Here is an 18721-nt window from a genome sequence, read left to right on the forward strand (position 1 = left end):
TAGATGGCTTTAAAAGGGAAGCAAAATAAATCCATGGAGGAGTAGAGATTTGCCAGCAGCTAAAGGGAGCCTCCATGTTCAGAGGCAGTATACCGCAGAATACCAGGTGCTGAGAGACAAGCCGCTGTTGCTTTTGATGCCCTAGCTGTGAGCCTTTATTTATTTATTATGAAAAAATGTCTGTCCTGCACTCCCAGTTTGGCTAACGCTACATCAAAAAGCAAGAGTAAATTTCTACAAGTCCACAAACTAGGACATTATGGCAGTATAAAAAGGTAAACATGGAATGGCAGATATGCTCACAAGCCAAAGAATTGCATATTGGCCTTGTTCCAACATACCTTAGGGACTGCCTCCTCCCATATGAATCTACCTGTACGCTCCAGTCATCTTTGGAGGCCCTGCTTTGGTTGCCCCGGCCATCTGAAGCTAGACGGGTGGTAGGTACAGGGCCTTCTTGGTCATGGCACCAAAACTTTGCAGCCCTCTCTCCAGGCATGCATGCCTCAATAAGTTACTGACCCTCCTTCTGGAGTTGTTTTTTTAAATGTGTTTTAATTTAATTATTTTACAATTTTTAACTATTGTTAATTGCTCAAATGTTTTAATTTGGGTGGAAAGGCCACATAAAAATGTTTTTAGTAATCTTTCTAAGAACCTGGCAAATGTCAGCAGCACGCGGGACATCTGACCAGCCCTTGTGGGGGCGGGAGGGAAGCTGTGACTGGCCTGGCCCAGCAGGGGTGCTCTGGACCTGTCTGTTGAGGTTGCCGTCTGAATCACTCTGCCAGCAGGACTCTGGAGAGTCCGGGGTGTTTCTGCCGCCTGCCTGTGCCATTTGTCGTCCGTGTTGCTCTCTTTGCATACTCTCCATGCAGCAGTTACAATCATCCTGACAGGTAGCAATTTTTTTGTACAGCCAGGGAAAAATTATTACCTGTCTGGATGAAGACACCTGCTACGTGAAGAAGAGGCTCTCTTTGCTCTCTCAGCAAAGTTTGGCCTGGTGCTGTGAAGTCCCCGTGCGGACGTTGGCGTTTCGGGGTGCAGAGTTGAGCCTCATAGTATTATGTCTGAAAAATGGAAGCGCTTTCTGGCCTTTTAAAAAACTGTATGGCTTGCAAGAGAGATGAAAAATGGGAAAGGAACCATCTTTGCAAATGAGGAGGCTGGGATAGTGGACACGAGATCATCATTTTTTAATCCTCGTGACAATCCTGTTCAGTAGGTTAAGGGTGGTAAATAGGCCTGAATACCAGGTCAGCAAGGATGTGAGTGGAAATTTGAACCCAGCACACGCTGTCAGCTGCACCATGCTTGCCCTTGATTTTCAGGACCTTTTTTGAAAGCATCAGAGTTCTTCTGCTTGCTGTAATCTCTGGGTCGCGAGGGGCTCCTGAAAGATTTGTGGGTGGGGGGTGTTCAGGAGCACAAGTATCCTGGGACACACACACACACCACGCATCTCCCCCTTACCTGGACTTGGACCCATTCATAGAATCATAGAGTTGGAAGGGACCACCAGGGTCATCTAGTCCAACCCCCTGCACAATGCAGGAAACTCACAACTCACAACATTGCTCAAGAAAATACCAAGACCACCATTACACAGCCCGGATAACCTACAAGAACCAATGAACTCTGACCGTGAAAGCCTTCGACAATATTGCTCAAGAAGTCAGACCATACTCTGTGTGGTTCTTCTCTGCATGCAGATAGAAAGAAGCAGCTAGGATTGGGGCCTTGGGCTGCTGCTTGCCTTGCTTCTTTGGGGTGTTGTTCTGGCGGTTTGTTTTTTGCATCCTAATTAGCATTTTTGGTTTATGAAAGGCGCTTTGTAAAAGCAGCCTCAAAAGCTATTAAATCAGTAAACAAACAGAAGCAGAATGTATCATCGTGGGCAGTGGGAACCGTGCAGATCTGCTTGATAGGCAAGATTTATTCAGCTCCGGCTGGTGAAGAAAGTTGCGCTTTTTAAAAAATGCGATTATTCTTGCAGCAGACAGCCCTGGCCCGGAGTTCCTCTCCCCTTGGCCCCGCGGAACAGGCCGTGTGCTCCAGACCAGGATGCCTCTCCTGATCCTTCCCCGCGCGCACAAATGCGCCTTCTCTAGTCTTTGTGCAAAGGCTGCCTCGGCGGTTCAGCTCTTCACCCGAGCAGATGGCCCTGTGCTTCGGGAACCGCACCTGGCACTCGGGCTGGGCGGAGGCCGGCCTTTGCTGTCTGGCTGCTGACAGCCAGGGTTGAAAGTGGAGAGGGGTGAGAGGGAGGCCAGGCGGGTTGCCGGCGACTGGCTGTATGTCAAGGCGCGGCTGCCTTTCTGTGACGGGGTGATTGGGGAGAGTAATTACGGCCCCGTTAGAAAGCAGTAATTACTGCCGAGAGGGAGAGGCGCTTTGCCAGCCGAGTGCAGAAACTCGCCAGGAGCCCTCTCGGAAATTGGTAGCTCTGTAATTTTCCTGGCGGGGGTTTGCTGCGTCACCCTGAGATGTGACAACACATGGAATTTGCAACTTGTCATAGCCAACCCGGTGGCGGTGGCGCAGTCAGTCTCTCTCCTTGATCCACGAGTGATATTTCTGTTGGGGTTGTGTGCTTTCTTGGGCTCTGCATGGCTGGTTGGGGCTCAGAGTTACCTTCTGTTTGTAAAAAATAATGTAATTACTTCATTTATACCCCATGCTTCTCCCCAAAAGGGGACCCAAGGTGTCTGACATCCTCCTCCTCTCTTCCATTTTATCCTCACAACAGTCCTGTGAGGTGGGTGAGGCTGAAAAGAAGAAGAAGAGTTGGTTTTTATATGCCGACTTTCTCTACCACTTAAGGGAGAATCAAACCGGCTTACAATGACTTTCCCTTCCCCTCCCCACAACAGACACCCTGTGAGGTAGGTGGGGCTGAGAGAGTGTGACTAGCTCAAGGTCACCCAGCTGGCTTCGTGTGTAGGAGTGGGGAAACAAATCCAGTTCACCAGATTAGCTCATGTGGAGGAGTGGGGAATCAAACCCAGTTCCTCAGATCAGAGTCCGCCGCTCCAAGCGTGTGACCGGCCCAGGGTCTTCCCAGCGAGTTTCCATGGCAGAGCGGGGATTCCTACTTGGGTCTCCCAGATCACAGCCTGACATTGTAACCACTACATCACACTGGCCTTGTGACGACTGGGCAGTTGTGGGTGAAACCGCACGGGAAGAGTAAGATTTCCAGCAGCCAGGGAGGTGGGACTTGGAGGCTCTCCGTCGCTCCCTCCCCATAACTCGAGAGCAGACTAAATTATGCAAACTAGTAGGAATTGAGGAATAAATTATGCACAGTAAGAGCAATTATGCAAATTTATACCGAGCTCTCAGCTGTCCTTGGCCCAGAATTCAGATTGCCTGGGAATAAAATTTTAATATTTTTTTAGTACAGCGTGTCCACGGCCAGGCTTAAATCCCGTTGCAATTGATGGCAGCTTAATTGTGCATAACTTTGAGCCAGGCAGCGTCTTTTAAGAGCAGGAAGGAAAGAGAGGCCGGTCTGGTCTGGGCGGTACACTCTGCAGCCCTGACTCTGTGCTGCAGGCAGAGGCAGGCCTGGCCTCAGCCGAGCGAGTTCCAGGAGCAGCCAAGTACCCTGTTGCTAGGGGCTCCTGTGCAGAACTGGGCTGGCCACACGGCTCTGGTATGGCCCGGGTGGGACAGGAAGTGTGAATCACGTGCAATTCCTGTCCCTGCTCGGTTCAAGATGGCTGAAACTCTGCTTGTCGCTGGCGAAGGCACCCTGCTTGCCCGGACTGCTGGCCTCCAAAGCCCTGAAAGGGCACAGCTGGGGGATTGCCCCCCATGGAGGCCTGTGGTTCTCTCGCCTTGCCTGGGTACCCTCTCCCCTCCCTCTGGAACAAGATCTTCTCCCCCCTCCCAATTGCCAGGAGCCCTTTCATTAGGGATTCTGCATGTGTCACCGGCTAATTAGTGTCATGTTAATTGAGTATTTGCTATGCTGCCACCTCCAAGGACAGCGGTGCTAGCATGAAGGGGAATGCAGATGTGCCATTCTTCATCACGGCCTGTCAACTGGGGGATGGTTGGAGCGGCTGCTGAGCTTCTGCCCTGAGGGTCTGGGCAGCTGCCCCATGGGGCACCTGTTCCACTCAAGAGTTGCCTTTAGCAAACCCATAGTGTGGGGGCTCAACCCTGGAGAGGAAGCACGGGAGAGGGCTGTAGGGAAAAGAACCCATAACGGCTGTGATGGGGCCTCCTCTCTAGACCCAGAAGTGAAGACGGCAAGCCAACATCTGGGCTACTGCTACACACGGTGAGGATGCTCAAGCCCAGAGATACACATGACAGATGCACAGAACACAGGCAAAGGCCAGGCTCTGCCAGTGGCTGCCGGATGTCACTTCCTGAAGGTTTCTGTTCTCTGTGTGCGTGTGTTTAAAGAGAAGGCTGCTTGTGAATGTGTGAATGTGCCCCCTGAAATCTCAACAGCCAGAAGGGTATTGCAGCGGTCAAGGAGACAGAGCTCCGGCGTCCTTTGTAGCTTGCTGTGCTGATAATAGTAGTAATACTCGACTTTGATCTAGCATGTTGGTGTTCAAAGTGCTTCACAAACAATTTTGTAGTCCTCACAACACCCCTGTAAGGCCAACTGGTGATCCATGCTTTTAGCAACTTCCTGGCTTGACTGCTTCAAGGTGCTCTCCCTGGGGCTGTCCTTGAAAACAAGAAGGAACAGAGCTGGCTCACTGACCCTGCTGGAATGAACAGATGGCTTTTGAGCAGGCCTCTTGAGTCCAGTTGTGGCCAGGCTGGGGCCAAAGCATCCCTCCGCCTCACTTCTGCAGACTGTCGGGCCCTGGCTGTTCTACCAGCCGTCAGCTGCACGCAGGCTCAGCTCAGCTTTGAAGCAGACTATTGACGCGGTATCGACAGCCGAGGTTAAAGTGGCGGCTGGGTGTTTGGAGCTATATTTGTCTCATCGCCGGCATCTGCGGTGGCAGTAATGCATGACTGTGGGTGGAGGCAAAGAAGACGGATCTCTCTCCTCCTGCTCTGTGCCTTCTGCGCCTTAAGCACACTTCCCCTGCATGGACTGCTGAGACCCTGGTCAGTACCCGGTTGGCCAGCCAGATGCCTGAGCGTGAAGCTGATGCCATGCCTTTGCGCTCTGGTATTCAAAGGTATCCTGCTTCTGCACATGGAGGTTCATTGGTGTAGAATTGATTTTAGGGATGTAGTGGGTTTGCTGGATTAAAGGCTTTTTCGGCCCCGGCCCCAGCCTGGTGGAACAGTCTCTCTAGCAGCATCAGGGCCCTCGGGGACCTAAATAAGTTCCGCAGGGCTTGTAAAACGGAACTGTTCCGCCAGGCCTACAACTGAGGGCAGCCGCCAGTTACCTTCCATTGCCATCGTTGCTGGCTCCCCATCCTTCTCTCCACCCCCCATCTTGCTTATGGGGGGCTCACTGCTTGGCCAGGTTTTTCTAATGGCCACTATTTAGGATTACTGAATGCCATCCTGTTTTATTATTATATGGAGTATAGAGTTTTAAAGTATGTTTTAATAGATGTTTTATGATCATATTGTTGTAACCCACTCTGAGCCTGGCTTGCTGGGAATGAGGGCAGGCTATAAATATAAGAAAGAAAGAAAGAAAGAAAGAAAGAAATAAATCAATCAATCAATCAATCAATCAATCAATCAATCAATCAATCAATCAATCAATCTCGGGTTCCAAGAGTGACCAGCCTGGGAAGCTTGCCAGCTGCCCCCAATCTGTGCCTCCAGCATATGTTGCGGAGAGGTGTACTGCCTCTGAGCATGGAGGTTCCACTTCCGCTTTCTCATAAAGACCGATCCTTTTGGAGGATATTTGGGGAGTGGATTATGTAAACAAGGCCATGGATTTGGTGATGGTCTTGAGCCGTTATTTCTACAAAGACCTGCGGGCCTATTGGTTAGCCATTTGGGAAGAGGGTGGTGGTGGTTTCATGTCCGTGCAGGCCCCGCTCGGTTGATTTCTGGCGTCGTGGATAACAGTTGAGGAACCTAGTCGATGCTGGGTCTTCTCTGGTCGTGATGAACCAAGGGAACGGAAACGGCAGCATGCTTAGCTGTGGAACAAGCAGCGTCATGCCTGCAAAATGTGCATTTGTCTAGGCGAGCATCACAGGAGCTGCATTAATCGCAGCTGTCCATTAAGGCTCCCTCCGGCAGCCGTTTGAAAAGCGAGGTGGACGGGTTCACCGGCCATCTCCCCATTACACTAATGTTATGGGCTTTTTACAGGTGTCTTAAATAGACATTGTTATTAACGAGTCTATTAAGTCAATTAAAATCTGGTCCGTTGAGCTGGGCTTAATGTCGCCATTGGGAGAGAGGAGAGAGATGGGGAGGGTTTTGCTTGGTACTCTTGGTTCTCTGCAGTGGTTCAGGGGGGTGCGCCCTCCACCATTGTGAACAGGGCACCCAGGCCTGGCTCCCAAAGGAGGTGGAGGAGGCCGGTTCCCTCCAGGAGTAGCCCTGTGCGGAGAGATGAAGAGGAGACGACTGAAAGGGGACATGAGAACCATCTTCCAGTACTTGAAGAGCTGTCATATAGAGAGGATGGTGCCGAGTTGTTTTCTGTTGCCCCAGAAGGTTGAACCAGAACCAGTGGGTTGAAATTAAATGAAAAGAGTTTCTGTCTAGACATTAGGAAGAATTTTCTAAGCGGTTCCTCAGCGGAACAGGCTTCCTCGGGAGGTGGTGAGCTCTCTTTCCCTGAAGATTTTTTAAGCAGAGGCTAGATGGCCATCTGTCAGCAATGCTGATTCTATGACCGTAGGCAGAACTTGAGAGGGAGGGCATCTTGGCCATCTTCTGGGCATGGAGTATGGGGTCACTGGTGTGAATTTCCTGCATTGTGCAGGGGGTTGGACTAGATGACCCTGGTGGTCCCTTCCAACTCTATGATTCTGTGAAAGATTTTTACGGCTGCTCGGTTTCTCCTTTTCCCTTCTAGCCTTGGGGGCAGAAGCGTGGGGGGCCCGGTGGGATGTCCAAGAATGTGATGTGATCTGGGCAGAGCCTGTGCTCCCAGCATCTCGGGCCGCTCTGGGAGGATGAGGGGGATTTCTTCCTCCTGAATTCTTGGCCCCCCTTTCCCTCTCTTGCCTCTGTAAATTATCCAGTTCCCAGCCAGTTTCGGGAGCCATTTGGGCTACCAGCGTGTTTTTGAAACACCACCAACGAAGGGCCCGCAGTTCAGCCTCCGTTCTGGACTGTGCCCCTAAGTAGCAGCCCACAGGGGTTTCTGTGGGTGTTTCCACCGGGGGGGGGCGACGACGACACTTTGTGAGCAGCCCCCCCAAAGGGATGCACGGCCTTTTGTTGGGAAATGGCTCCGTGTCGCCACCATCCCCTTTTCTCCCTCTCTTTCGGAGGGAGCGGTCTTCAGACACCTAATTTATTCCATCTATTAGATAGATTTTGTAGATTTAATCTTTTTCACAGTTGGGGGCTCATTGGATACTCAAGATAAACTCCAAATGAAAGTATAATGGGAACGACAAATGAGTTTTCACACCAGAAATACCAGAAGCTCGCTCGAGAAAGGAGTTTGAGAGGAGCAAAATACATATAATTTCTTTTCTTCCTGCCCCCCCTCCCTGTTTCCATCTTTTGCTGACTACAGTAGGTTACCACAGTTAATTTCGCCAGTTTTGTTCATCTGTAAAAATGCATAAAAGTGACATTTTTGTGCTCATTATAAGAAGTGCTGATTTATAGCTGGTAAATGGAATTTCCCCCCCACACTTTTTTCTCGGCGAATCTCTCATAGTAGCGTAAAGCACCCATGAAATTGCTTGTATAATGTAGTTTAAATCCAATCTCCGAGAGAGATTCCCCCCATTGGGTAAAGAGACGTTTCCGTTCTCCACACTGAGTTTATTTTGGATCACTTGTTGGAGGTAACTTTAGAAGCTGAGAATGGTGGTTGGGGTGGTGTCTGTGACCCTGTTTCTGCCAGGATTTAGTACAGAGGGTTGAAGGGAGGAGGAGGATGAACATTGGTTGAGGAGGATAAATGTATTGTTTTCTATAATCTGTGATACCTAAATGGAGCCTCCAGCTTTAGAGGCAGTGTACCTTTTGAGCCGCAGATGCTAAAGACAAACAGTGAAACAGCCAGTACCGTCATGCTCTGCTAGGAGACTTCCTGCAAACAGTTGGATATTGTACTAGAAATCAGAGGGCCGTGTGTTGACATGTGTTGAAGTGAAAGCTTTGCTGCATTGTCCAACTTGCTACTTGCAAAAGGCCTGCCACGTGTTATCTGCCCATGCTTTTGCATTAGATGCACAAGATTGCAAACCACTCTGGTAGTGGGTAGTGCATTTGTTGAATGTATTTTAGAAGAGTGGGTTTAACCCCCACCCCTCCCCAAATACAGAAACATCCCTGTAATACCTTGCCTCTTTTGTGTCTTTTAGGTGAAGCCGTGGCTCCCACGCACTCTCCGCGGTATCCCAGCCCAGCTGAACTGGATGCCTATGCCCAGAAAGTGGCTAACAACCCCCTCACCATCAAGATCTTCCCCACCAACATCAGGGTCCCACAGCACAAGCACCTTAATCGGACGGTGAACGGGTACGACACGAGCGGGCCGCGCTACAGCCCGTACCCCGTGCACGCCAGTGGCTACCAGGGCCTCTTGGCCATTGTCAAGGCCTCCTCCAGCAAAGGTGTGGTGAAGAGCTTGGAGGGGAAGCGGACTAAGATGTCCCCCGCCCACGTGGCCATCGCCCCCTACCCGGTGTCGAGCACTTTAGCCCAAGGCCCCCCTTGCACCGGCCAGCTGAGCTTCCACAGCAGCCAGAAGCAGATGGAGGCCCCAGTGCCCCCCAACATCACAGTGGCCGCTTCGGTGATCCCGCACACAGGGAGGAATTTGGCGTTGCCGCAGTCCAACCTGCCCTCCATCCAGAACATCATATTCCAGATCAATCAGCAGTGTCAGGCCCAGAACCCTCAGCCGGTGTGCCAGGGAGTCATGGTGACTAACCCCAGTCCCGCCAAGCACGGCGCCACCAACGGCTTTACCAGCATGGCGACGGTGGGCGCCGCAGTGGCCTACGCGGGCGCCGTGCTGCCCGATTGCCGCAAAGGGGCGGAGCTGGTGGTGGGCTCCACCCCCGGCACCGGGCTGGGTTCCAAATCCGGCCTCTACCCAGACAGCATGGACTACCTGCTTTGGCAGCAGAAGCAGCAGCAGCAGCTGCGGATGTACAGTGCGGGCAGCGGGGGCGGGGGCGCAGTCAGCAAGTCCCCGGAAATGTGCGCCGGGGGGGTCCTGCGTGCCTACCCCATGACGGGTGCCGCCGACAAGGTGAGCTCGTCCCCTTTGAACTGCGTGGGCCTGCATGGGAACTTCTCCATGGGGCAGTATTTTGCCCCCCCTTGGAACAGCATCCTGGTCACACCCAACAGCGACTGCTACAATCCCCAGGAGCTGGCGAACGGGCATCGCGAGCTGGGGGTGCACCCCTCAGACGGGCTCCCCAGTTTGCCCAGTAAGACCCTCTGCAATACCTCCATCCTGAGCAGTAGCCTCCAGTCTCTGGAATATCTCATCAACGACATCCACCCCCCTTGTATCAAAGAGCAGATGTTGGGCAAAGGCTACGAAACAGTGTCCGTGCCGCGGCTCTTGGACCACCAACACGCCCACATCCGCCTGCCCATCTACAGATAAGAGCCGCCGGCACCCTCTTCTGAACCGAAGGGCAAATGGCTTCTTCTACTGACCCCCCTTCCCCCATGCCCGTCTCCAGCCGCGCCGGTGGGGGGAAAGGGATGGAAAAGGAGACAGCCTCATCAGAGAGACGCTGGACTTCTGGAACATGGGTTGTGTTGCCAGCTGCCCCCGCGGCCTGCTGGAAGCCCCAGGGCAGAGGGAATTGCTTGTCTATATAGCTCAGAAAATTGTTTTTATTTCTAAGAATGTGAACAGGGAGATCCTATCCAATTTTGCTGCTAATCCAGGGAGAAGAAGGCTTCGCTCGGTGTGGGTGTGGGCGTGACTGGGAGCGTGCATCTAGGGGTGCATCTGTTGGGTTTGCATGTGGAGGGGCCCCTTCCCCCCCCCTTTTCAGAAAGAAGTTTTGTTCCTGTGCTGAGTTCAAGTGGGAGATTTAAATGCATTGTGATTTGGACTGTGGCGGGGAGGGATCTTCGTCCCCAGCCTGTCTCCCACGGATCCAGGTGGCTTTGTAGTGTGGCTTTGCCTACTCTCTAGTCTGTAACTTGCACTGTTTCGATTAAAGCTAATAACTGGGGAGAGGGGAGGAAGAAGTGGGGCTGGAAGCTCTTTAGAGGGGGGAAAAACTGGAAAACTTGAAGCGATTTTTTGTTTGTTTAGTTTTAGTTGAATCTCGTATACATTTCTGCATTTGGCTGCTACATGACAAATTCCCTTTCTCTGTCCCCTGTTGGGATAGTCCTAGGTTGTTGTTGTTTTAATTAATACCTTACTTGTTATTATTATAATTATGATTATAATTATTATTTTTAATGGAGGAGCTTCATGGCCCACGTGTGTCCGAGGAGACCAGCTTGTTTGCTGGGCAGTTGTGCTCGAGAGAGTCAGAGAGAATCTGTCCCGACCCCCCCGTCTTTGCCCTTCTGATGAATTCTGGGGGTCTTTCCACATGGCTGTGGATACGTTGCTGGAGAAGACAGAGTTGCGCACCGACCTCTGTGCTGCTGCGAGTGGGGACCCTTGTCTGTGTGGTTTCAAAGAAGACAAGGCCAACCAAGAATCGCACACCTTCCCTCTAGCCCACCACTGGCTCTTTTATTCTCTCCCACCCCCCACCCCCCACCAAGAACTCTTCTGTCTGTGGCTGATCATACTTTGCATTCAGCTAGGCCTCAATGTAAATCAGGTTGACGCATGAACAGGAGCTAGTGTTTATGGGATGGTTTGGATAAACTGGGTGAATATTAGTGTGCTCGTCCGGCTGCCTGTCTGTTGGAGATGTGCTGCATCTATTATGTCTCCCACATCTCCCACTTCATTCCACTCACGCCGATCGAGTTACAGGAACATTATGGATTTTCAAACAATAATGTATTTTACTGTCGGTTATATCTTTGTTCTGTTCTAGAGGCAGTTTCCAGGTGAGGAGCATAGAATCCCATTTAACATAACTAGAGGGTTTTTTGTATCAGGATATATAATTTGCATACTTTTATTTCCTCTTTTTAAAAAAACAGTTTCCAAACAGTATTCATTCTGCTCTGTCATTCAGCCCTTGCAATTATGTGTTTAATAGATTTTATTCAAGGCATCTGCGTTGCGGAAATTACAAAGATATTTTTTGTCCCCGCTGGGTAGGGGGGTGGGGTGGGAGGGGGGGGGGAAAGGAACGGAAGCCACCCTGCATCCAACAGTTGTGCTCAGAATCGAGAGGTACTGTGTCCTTAAACCACCTGTTCCAGCACTAAGTGCATTTACAAATCTCTGAGAATGTGTTTTTATATGAAAAAAAATCGACCATTATATTCTACTGTGAGAAGTGCATTCTGCACTATATTGTTTTAAAAATGAGAGAAAAACAAAAAGATAGAAGAAAAAAAAAACAGCAAACGGTGTCTCTCAATGTTGTCTTTTTTCTCCCCTTACCCCCCCCCCCACCGAAAGAAATTAAACCTGGGCTTTCACTGGATGTCTGGTTTTGCAATTTGCTTGCACGTCTTATTTTCTCCCTTCATGGCTTTGGGGTGGGAGGACCTTTCCACGCGTGGCTTGGCTGCCCCCATGGCCACATGAATGTTTCCCCACCCACATTCCCTTTTCAGTAAGGGGAACGTCACGGTGCATGTTTATACATAGGCATTGGAAACTCGTAGGGGGCCCCACAGGCTTGTTGGAGCATTAGTGGAGCTCTGGAGTTCTGGTTCTGACTGACAGAATTGGGGGGGCTGGAAGGCCCAGGCGTGTTGGGGGATGGTGGTGGGCCTTTGGTCGGCTGGAGCTTGTCAAGCACGCGTCTTCCTCTCCACCAGCGAGGCCGGCAGTGTCGCTGGCTCCGCTCAGTTTCAGGGCAGAGTTACTGGGTATGTGCAGGTGTGGGAATCATGTGCCAGAGCTGGTGCTCAAGGGTGGATCCCAGGTGCCCCAAAGGGCAGGGAATGAAATGGCGCCCTCCCCTCTTGGAATTGTATGTGTGGTCCAATGTGGAAGGCCCGGCTCCGGTGCTTTCTGCAAGGTTTTTCTTCCCAAATGCGTTGGTTGTCATGGGTGAACATGCAGTGCTAACAGTGGTGCTTTTAGGAGCCATCCTCTGTCTCTTGGGACAGGGGAGGACTCCTTTCGCTGTGGGAAAGCATTGCCCACCCTTAGTTGGATCCAACTCACCGAAGGCAGCCACTACATCTACAGGGTGCATGTGTGAAAGCTGTCATGCTGGGGGTGGGAAAGAGGCCCAGGTTCATCTGTAGGGTCTGAGCACTGGCCAGTCCTGTGGCCCAGTGGAGCAGGCCTGGGTGTGGGGTTGAAGCCTTTGTGTATGAGAAAGAGAGAGAGAGAGAATATAATCTCTTGTTTCCTTGGCTGGAAAGCTCATGGAGGCCGAGAAATGTCGGATTCGAAACTGGCACTTTCCGGGAGTCCCCAGGGAGACACTTTGCCACCTGGATTGTCCTTTGTTGTTTGTTCTTTCCTTGTGACCAAGAAATAAAAATGGCCGTGGCAGCCCCAGGGAGTGCAGCATGCAGGTGAGAAAAGGGAAGAGGGACAGGGTTGGATCCTACGGTTGGCACTTTTCCTCCAGCGCAAGGCATTTGAGCCTCTGGCTGCAAGGGAAGGCTCCTTGTGCCAAGGAGAGGTGCCAGCGTTAGTTCAATGGGTCCATACAGAGCGCATGGATGCAGCGCATGCTACCGTGGCTGCACTGGCCTAGCAAAAGACTGGACCTCTGTTGCTCTTTGCGGCAGCATTTCCATGCGGAGTTAGGTGACAGGGTGTGGATCCCTCCTGTCTCTTGTTCCCCACACTGCAAAGCAATATTCTGAGTGGAGAGTAATGTCACCTTCCCTTTTGAAACTGATCGGTCTTGGGGAGGCAAGGGATTTGCATGCAAGGACCTCATTGTTGCTTGCGCATGCCTCAGTGTTTAATGTATAATGTTCTGGGCACGCTAAGCTCACTTCCGTGGGCTTCCCCATTTCCAGCACAGTCCAGGTGTCGTGGTTGCTTCTCTCTATTCCGGTGCTCCACCAGGGGAGGGGCCTCCTGGGGATTTGTGTGTGCTTTGCACATTCCCCAAGGCTGGTTTTCCACAACAAATATAGGAAAGGTGGCATGTGCATTCTGGATTTATTGAACTTTGTCACTGAATCTCTCATCACACCCTCCTTTCCTGAGAGACACCCCCCCAACCTCATTCCCCTATAAATTCTGCCCCCCTGGCTGAATTCTTCTTTTGTAAGTGGCACGTCAGCAAAATCCAGCCCTCCCCTGCGGAGCGTCATGCTCTGTGCCATTTCCATGCTGCGCATTCTCTCACGTGTCCTGCTCCGCTGGTCCTCCGTTCCCAGGCAGCTGAATCAGATTGCGTTCGCCCCACGATGACCCCATCAGCTGTGGGGTGAGGCGGAGGATTCATGCCCTGAAGAATGAGCTCCTGGCATTAGGATAATAGTATTAAATTCCAAATAGGTTTCAGCGTGGGGTGGCTATCACTCACGCTCCTGTCTCCCTTCCTCCGCGCCGTGACATATGGTGCTCCATTATGTGGGCCCCTGGCCTAGGAGAAAAGGCTTTTGCACTGAAAGAGACGGGCAGGATTGGAAGTCTGGTTGCTGGCTCATTGGAGGGTGACAGGGCCGGGGTAGGGCTTTGCTGCCCCTTTCTCATCCCGGGATGCAAAGGAGCCCGTTCCCCCCGCCGCCGCCCTCCTTCAAATGGGTACCCCAGTGGGGGCGTGGAGCCTCCTCTTGAAACGCAGAAGGGTGTGTGTTGCTGTTTCAGATTGAAAGCCGGACCTTGCCTGCGATCATGCGGACGCCACCGAGGTCATTCTGACCGAACGGAGTGTCATGACTTCTGTTTAAATGGCTGCGCAAAGAGAAGTTGAGCGTGTTAATTTAATTCTGCTCGTTTGCCGCTTTCAGATCCTGGCCTTGCGTGGCTTAAAATATGTGCTGGGAGGCAAAGCCGGGCTGCGAGAGGTCTTCTTGGCAAGCGAGCATCATCGTTTTCGAGCACTCCTCTTATTGGAAAAAGCACGACAGTCCTGTCGATTTGGCTGCTCGCGCGAATGAAGGTTGTTCTGTATCGGGTGATGTCCATGCCTGTAGGACGCGCCGGCAAAATTACCTCCATTTGTCTTTTCTTGCACACATAACAACCTGTCTTCAAATTTCATGCTCATGGGGAGAGAGGAGGTGGGAACTGAGCGCTGGCGAGAGCTCAGAGCCTTCAGGTCCCTCTTCTGGTAGGAAATGGTGCTGCTGAAAGAAACCCAACAGCTCGGAAATCCTTTGATGGAGTACAAGGAGGAACTAGGTGCTGTGTGTGTGTGTGTTGTGTGTGCAGGCAGCTGGCAGGGAAATGTCTGTTTTCCAGGGGAAAGGAAAACCTCCGTCTTGGTGCTTGAGGTCCTAGAAAACAAAGAGCGATGCGGAGGGGCAGAGGGCTGGCCCCAGCGCTCGGCTGCTTTAGATGGGCCTGGTTTCCCTCCCTGTCCCCCTCTCTTTCCCGGTGGAAAATTGGAACTGTATATTTTGGGGGGAGGATGCTAGGAACACCCCCCTCAAGATCTGCAAGGGGAGAGGCCGTGGCTCAGTGGTAGAGCATCTGCTTGGCATGCAGAAGGTCCCAGGTTCAATCCCGGGCATCTCCAGTTAAAGGGACTAGGCAAGAAGGTGAAGTGAAAGACCCCTGCCTGAGACCCTGGAGAGCCGCTGCCGGTCTGAGTAGACAGTGCTGACTTCGATGGACCAGGGGTCTGATTCAGTAGAAGGCAGCTTCATGTGTTCATCTCTCACCCTGTTATGAAAGAGGAATGTTCCTTGGGGTGAAGCCGTGACAGTAAACGGATTTAGATTTGCAAACGCCTGTGCCGGCAACAGAAGCTGAGGGCTGTTTGGATCTGATGCTTGTCTTTGGGCGTGTGCAGAGTGCATTTGTCTGAGTCAATCCAACCAACCATGCCCCGGTTTAGGACTCCAGGGGGTGGGTGGGTAGGGTTTCCAAAACGGGCCTGACCTGCAGGCAGAATCCAGCCCTCCTCCTGCCCCATTCTGCCCTGGGCTGTGGCACGCTTTCTCCCCACCGGTTGCAGGTCTGTTTCCTAAGCAGGAGAGCTGCCTCCACCCCCATTTGCGGGGTGGCATCTTCAGAAGGCTTTGCTCAAATGAGTAAAGCTGCCATGGTGGAGCATAACAGGAGAGGCGATCTTTCAGGTACGCAGGTCTGAAGCCATGAAGGGCTTTGTAGGTGATAGACAACACCTTGGATTGGACCTGGTAACTGATTGGAAACCAACAGAGTGGCTGCAGAATGGATGTAAGGTATGTGGTCTCTTGGCTCCGGGAAATAGTCAAACTACATCATTCTGTACCAGCTGGAGTTCCTGAATTGCCTGTAAGGACAAGCCCCTGTAGAGTGCAAAACAGTAGTCCAGCCTCAAGGTTACCGTGGTCATGGGTCTGTGTGGCCAGATCAGCCGAGTCAAGGCACTGCAGGGAGCCATCTTCCAGGATAAGATGGTGGAAGAAAGCATGTTTTGCAGCTGCCTTAACTTGCTTCTCCAGCAGTAATGCTGGATCCAGAATAACCACGTGGGTCTTGACTGAGTCGGCGAATGTCAGCTGGACTGAATAAAAAGTGGGGAACGCAGCGTCCTTTAAGACCTCAGCCTGCCCAACCAGCATCACCTTCCTTTTGTCAGGATTCAGTTTCAACTGGTTCATCTTTAGTCATTTAACCACAGCTGGAGAACTGGGTTTGATTCCCCATTCCTTCACATGAGCGACAGAGGCTAATCTGGTGAACTGGAGTAGTTTCCCCACTTCTCCACATGAAGCCAGCTGGGTGACCTTGGGCTAGTCACAGCTCTCAGCCCCACCTACCTCACAGGGTGCCTGTTGTGGGAAGGGAAGGGGATTGTAAGCCGGTTTGAGTCTACCTTAAGTGGTAGAGAAAGTCGCCATATAAAAACCAGTGTTTCTCCCTCTTCTTCTTGGTTGATACAGTCTCCAACTGCAAGGGCTAGAAGCTTGCATTTCAAGGGAAAAAACCCTGCATGAATTTTTAGTGGCTTGAGCTGGGATAGCCTGTGACCAATACTGAAATTGCATCCATGTTGTGTAATAATCCGGAGAAATCCCCGTTTCCCCTCTCTGCCGACAGATCTCTGGCTACTTATTGCTGTATAATTCTGTCTGTCAGCAGACCCGGAAGAGCATCAAACGCGCCGGCCGTCTCGGGGCAGAGGCCGTTTGCAGCGTTTGCAGCGAGAGGGGATCCAATTCTGCCGCGAGCGGGAGGACAGATATATGGCCCTCTTGTGCTCCTGCCTTCCTCCCGATATTTATGGCCTGCCAGGAGGGGAGCGCTCACTCACTGGGGCTGTAACCACAATGACAGCCAATCAAGGGAACAAAGAAGAATGGGCACAAAAGGAGAATTTCACAGAGGTTACCACTACTTTGAGAAAGGAGGGGGGCAGGAAAGAGAAACCGGCGCGAGAGCTCGGTGGCACGCTCAAATTAAATTGTCTGCTGGAGAAAATATTTGCTTGGATCTTTGTTAATCAAGTGCCGTGGGGGAAAAAAGAAATGTGAAACCGCCCCACGCTTTTTACAGCGGGAAAAATTGCAGCTGGTCTACTGAACAGACTGAATGTCAGTTACATACAGCAGGTATGTACCTGCTGAAAGCTGGGGACAAAAATATTGCCCAGAGGTGAGTCCACAGGCTTTTAAGTCTGAAACAATTGGCTTGCCTCACAATGGAGGCCTCAGTGCTCTGATGCCTGCTCCATCCTCTGATCGGTGAGCAAAGTCCTGTGGACATCTGCTAGTAGCAACATATAGAAGAAGAAGAGTTGGTTTTTATCTGCCGACTCTCTCTACCACTTAAGGGAGACTCAAACCGGCTTACAATCACCTTCCCCTCCCCTCTACCCTGTGAGGTAGGTGAGGCTGAGAGAGCTCTTAATAGAACTGTAACCTGCCCAAGGTCACCCAGCTGGCTTCATGTGTAGGAGTGGGGAACAAACCCAGTTCACCAGATTAGCCTCTGCCGCTCATGTGGAGGAGTGGGGAATCAAACCCGGTTCTCCAGATCAGAGTTCACTGTGTTTCCTGCAATTAGATGGTTGCATGGTGCTTCTTTAGTCTTGCTGGAATCCCCCCTCCCCTCCATGCATTCCCCAGAGATGGAAGAAAGGCAAGGTCATGAGGTGCTGTCACCCTCCAGTCAGCACGGTGCAAGCAAAGCACTATCCTCCAGGGACTCAGCAGGGTGCGAACAAAACACTGTTCTCTGCTGATTCAGCAGGTTATAGATTAGTGCTCACCACTGGTGGCTCCAAACCAGAAATGGAATGGGTATGCCAAGCCCTTACTGGCAAGGTACACTGACAGGATACATCGTAGTAGCAGAACAGCCATTTGTTCCTGACACGGGCGGGTGCTTTTGCCTGAACCTGAGCGATGGGGAGGCAGCCGGCCTGTTGGACCCCCACCGATCAAGCCTGGACTTCGGAAGGTAGCAAAAATATCTAATGCTCTGTGGAACAGGGAGGCAGGCCTTCCCCTTTATGGGAAAGAGCCAGCCGTTCAGTTTCTTCTCCCATGCCCCACAGAAAGAGAGAAAACTATTATAATTGCCAAAGTGAAACCGGATGGGCTACAGGAGCCGTGCATGAACTAGGCCCCCGTGGGTGCTCACGCAGGAAGGGCCCCCCAGGAAAGAGCAGCTCATGGGTAATGAATCTCCACCAAAGAGGCAGTTCAGGTATGATGAAGCTGTCTGCTGACCCTATAAATCCACCTGGCACCACATTTCATCCTTCCTGCCAGGATGAAAGACCCAGGGAGACACCAGAACAGGGATTTGCGAGCTTTGATCCGGCAGCTGAAGCCCCTGGCCCTGCAAATCTGGCTCCAGCTTGATGCTTCCCTTCGGAAGGGACTCAGGACAAGCCCTGCTCTTTGTCTGGGGCCTTCACCTGCTGGAAATCTCACAGTAAACTCAATGGTTCCATCCCCCTCGATGAAAGGCTAAGAGTCTGGGGTCCTTCAGCTGAGATGAAAAAGGTGACTGGGGGCCAGCATGATAAAAGATTATAAAATTATGTGTGTGGAGGAGGAAATCAACAGAGGACGTTTTCTCCCTCTCTTGGGATAAGACTCAAATTCTGATTCTCCCAATGAAGTTGAAGGGCAGTAGATTCAGGACAACCCGAAGGTAATACTTCTTGGCTATGCAAGTACCTAAATTGTGCCATTCCCTGCCAGTTGACATCCAGATCCCCCCTCCCCCGCAAGCACTGATGGATTTAAAAGGGAAGAGAGGCTTGGAAGAGAGGCTTATCAATGGCTGCTAGTCATGGTAATTGAAAGGAACCTCCATATTTAAAGACAGTCTATCTGCATACCTGTGCTTGGAGGCAACACCAGGGAAAGGCCTTGGACTCTTTGCCCTGTTTGTTGTTTCCTCTGGGGCAGTTTTTTGGCCACC

General features: G+C 51.5%; 1 protein-coding gene across 1 annotated transcript in view; it reads left to right on the plus strand.

Annotated features, from left to right (window-relative positions):
- The window catches only part of FAM222A (family with sequence similarity 222 member A), a 38179-nt gene extending 28432 nt beyond the window's left edge, over positions 1-9747 (plus strand). Inside the window, exon 2 of the mRNA XM_056859531.1 lies at positions 8457-9747. Within this exon, the coding sequence (XP_056715509.1) occupies positions 8457-9718 (1262 nt within the window). The 3' untranslated portion in view covers positions 9719-9747. The remainder of the gene's footprint in view (positions 1-8456) is intronic.
- Positions 9748-18721: the final 8974 nt, after the last annotated feature.

This window comes from Euleptes europaea, chromosome 13 (genome assembly GCF_029931775.1).
Source record: "Euleptes europaea isolate rEulEur1 chromosome 13, rEulEur1.hap1, whole genome shotgun sequence".
Taxonomy (NCBI): domain Eukaryota; kingdom Metazoa; phylum Chordata; class Lepidosauria; order Squamata; family Sphaerodactylidae; genus Euleptes; species Euleptes europaea.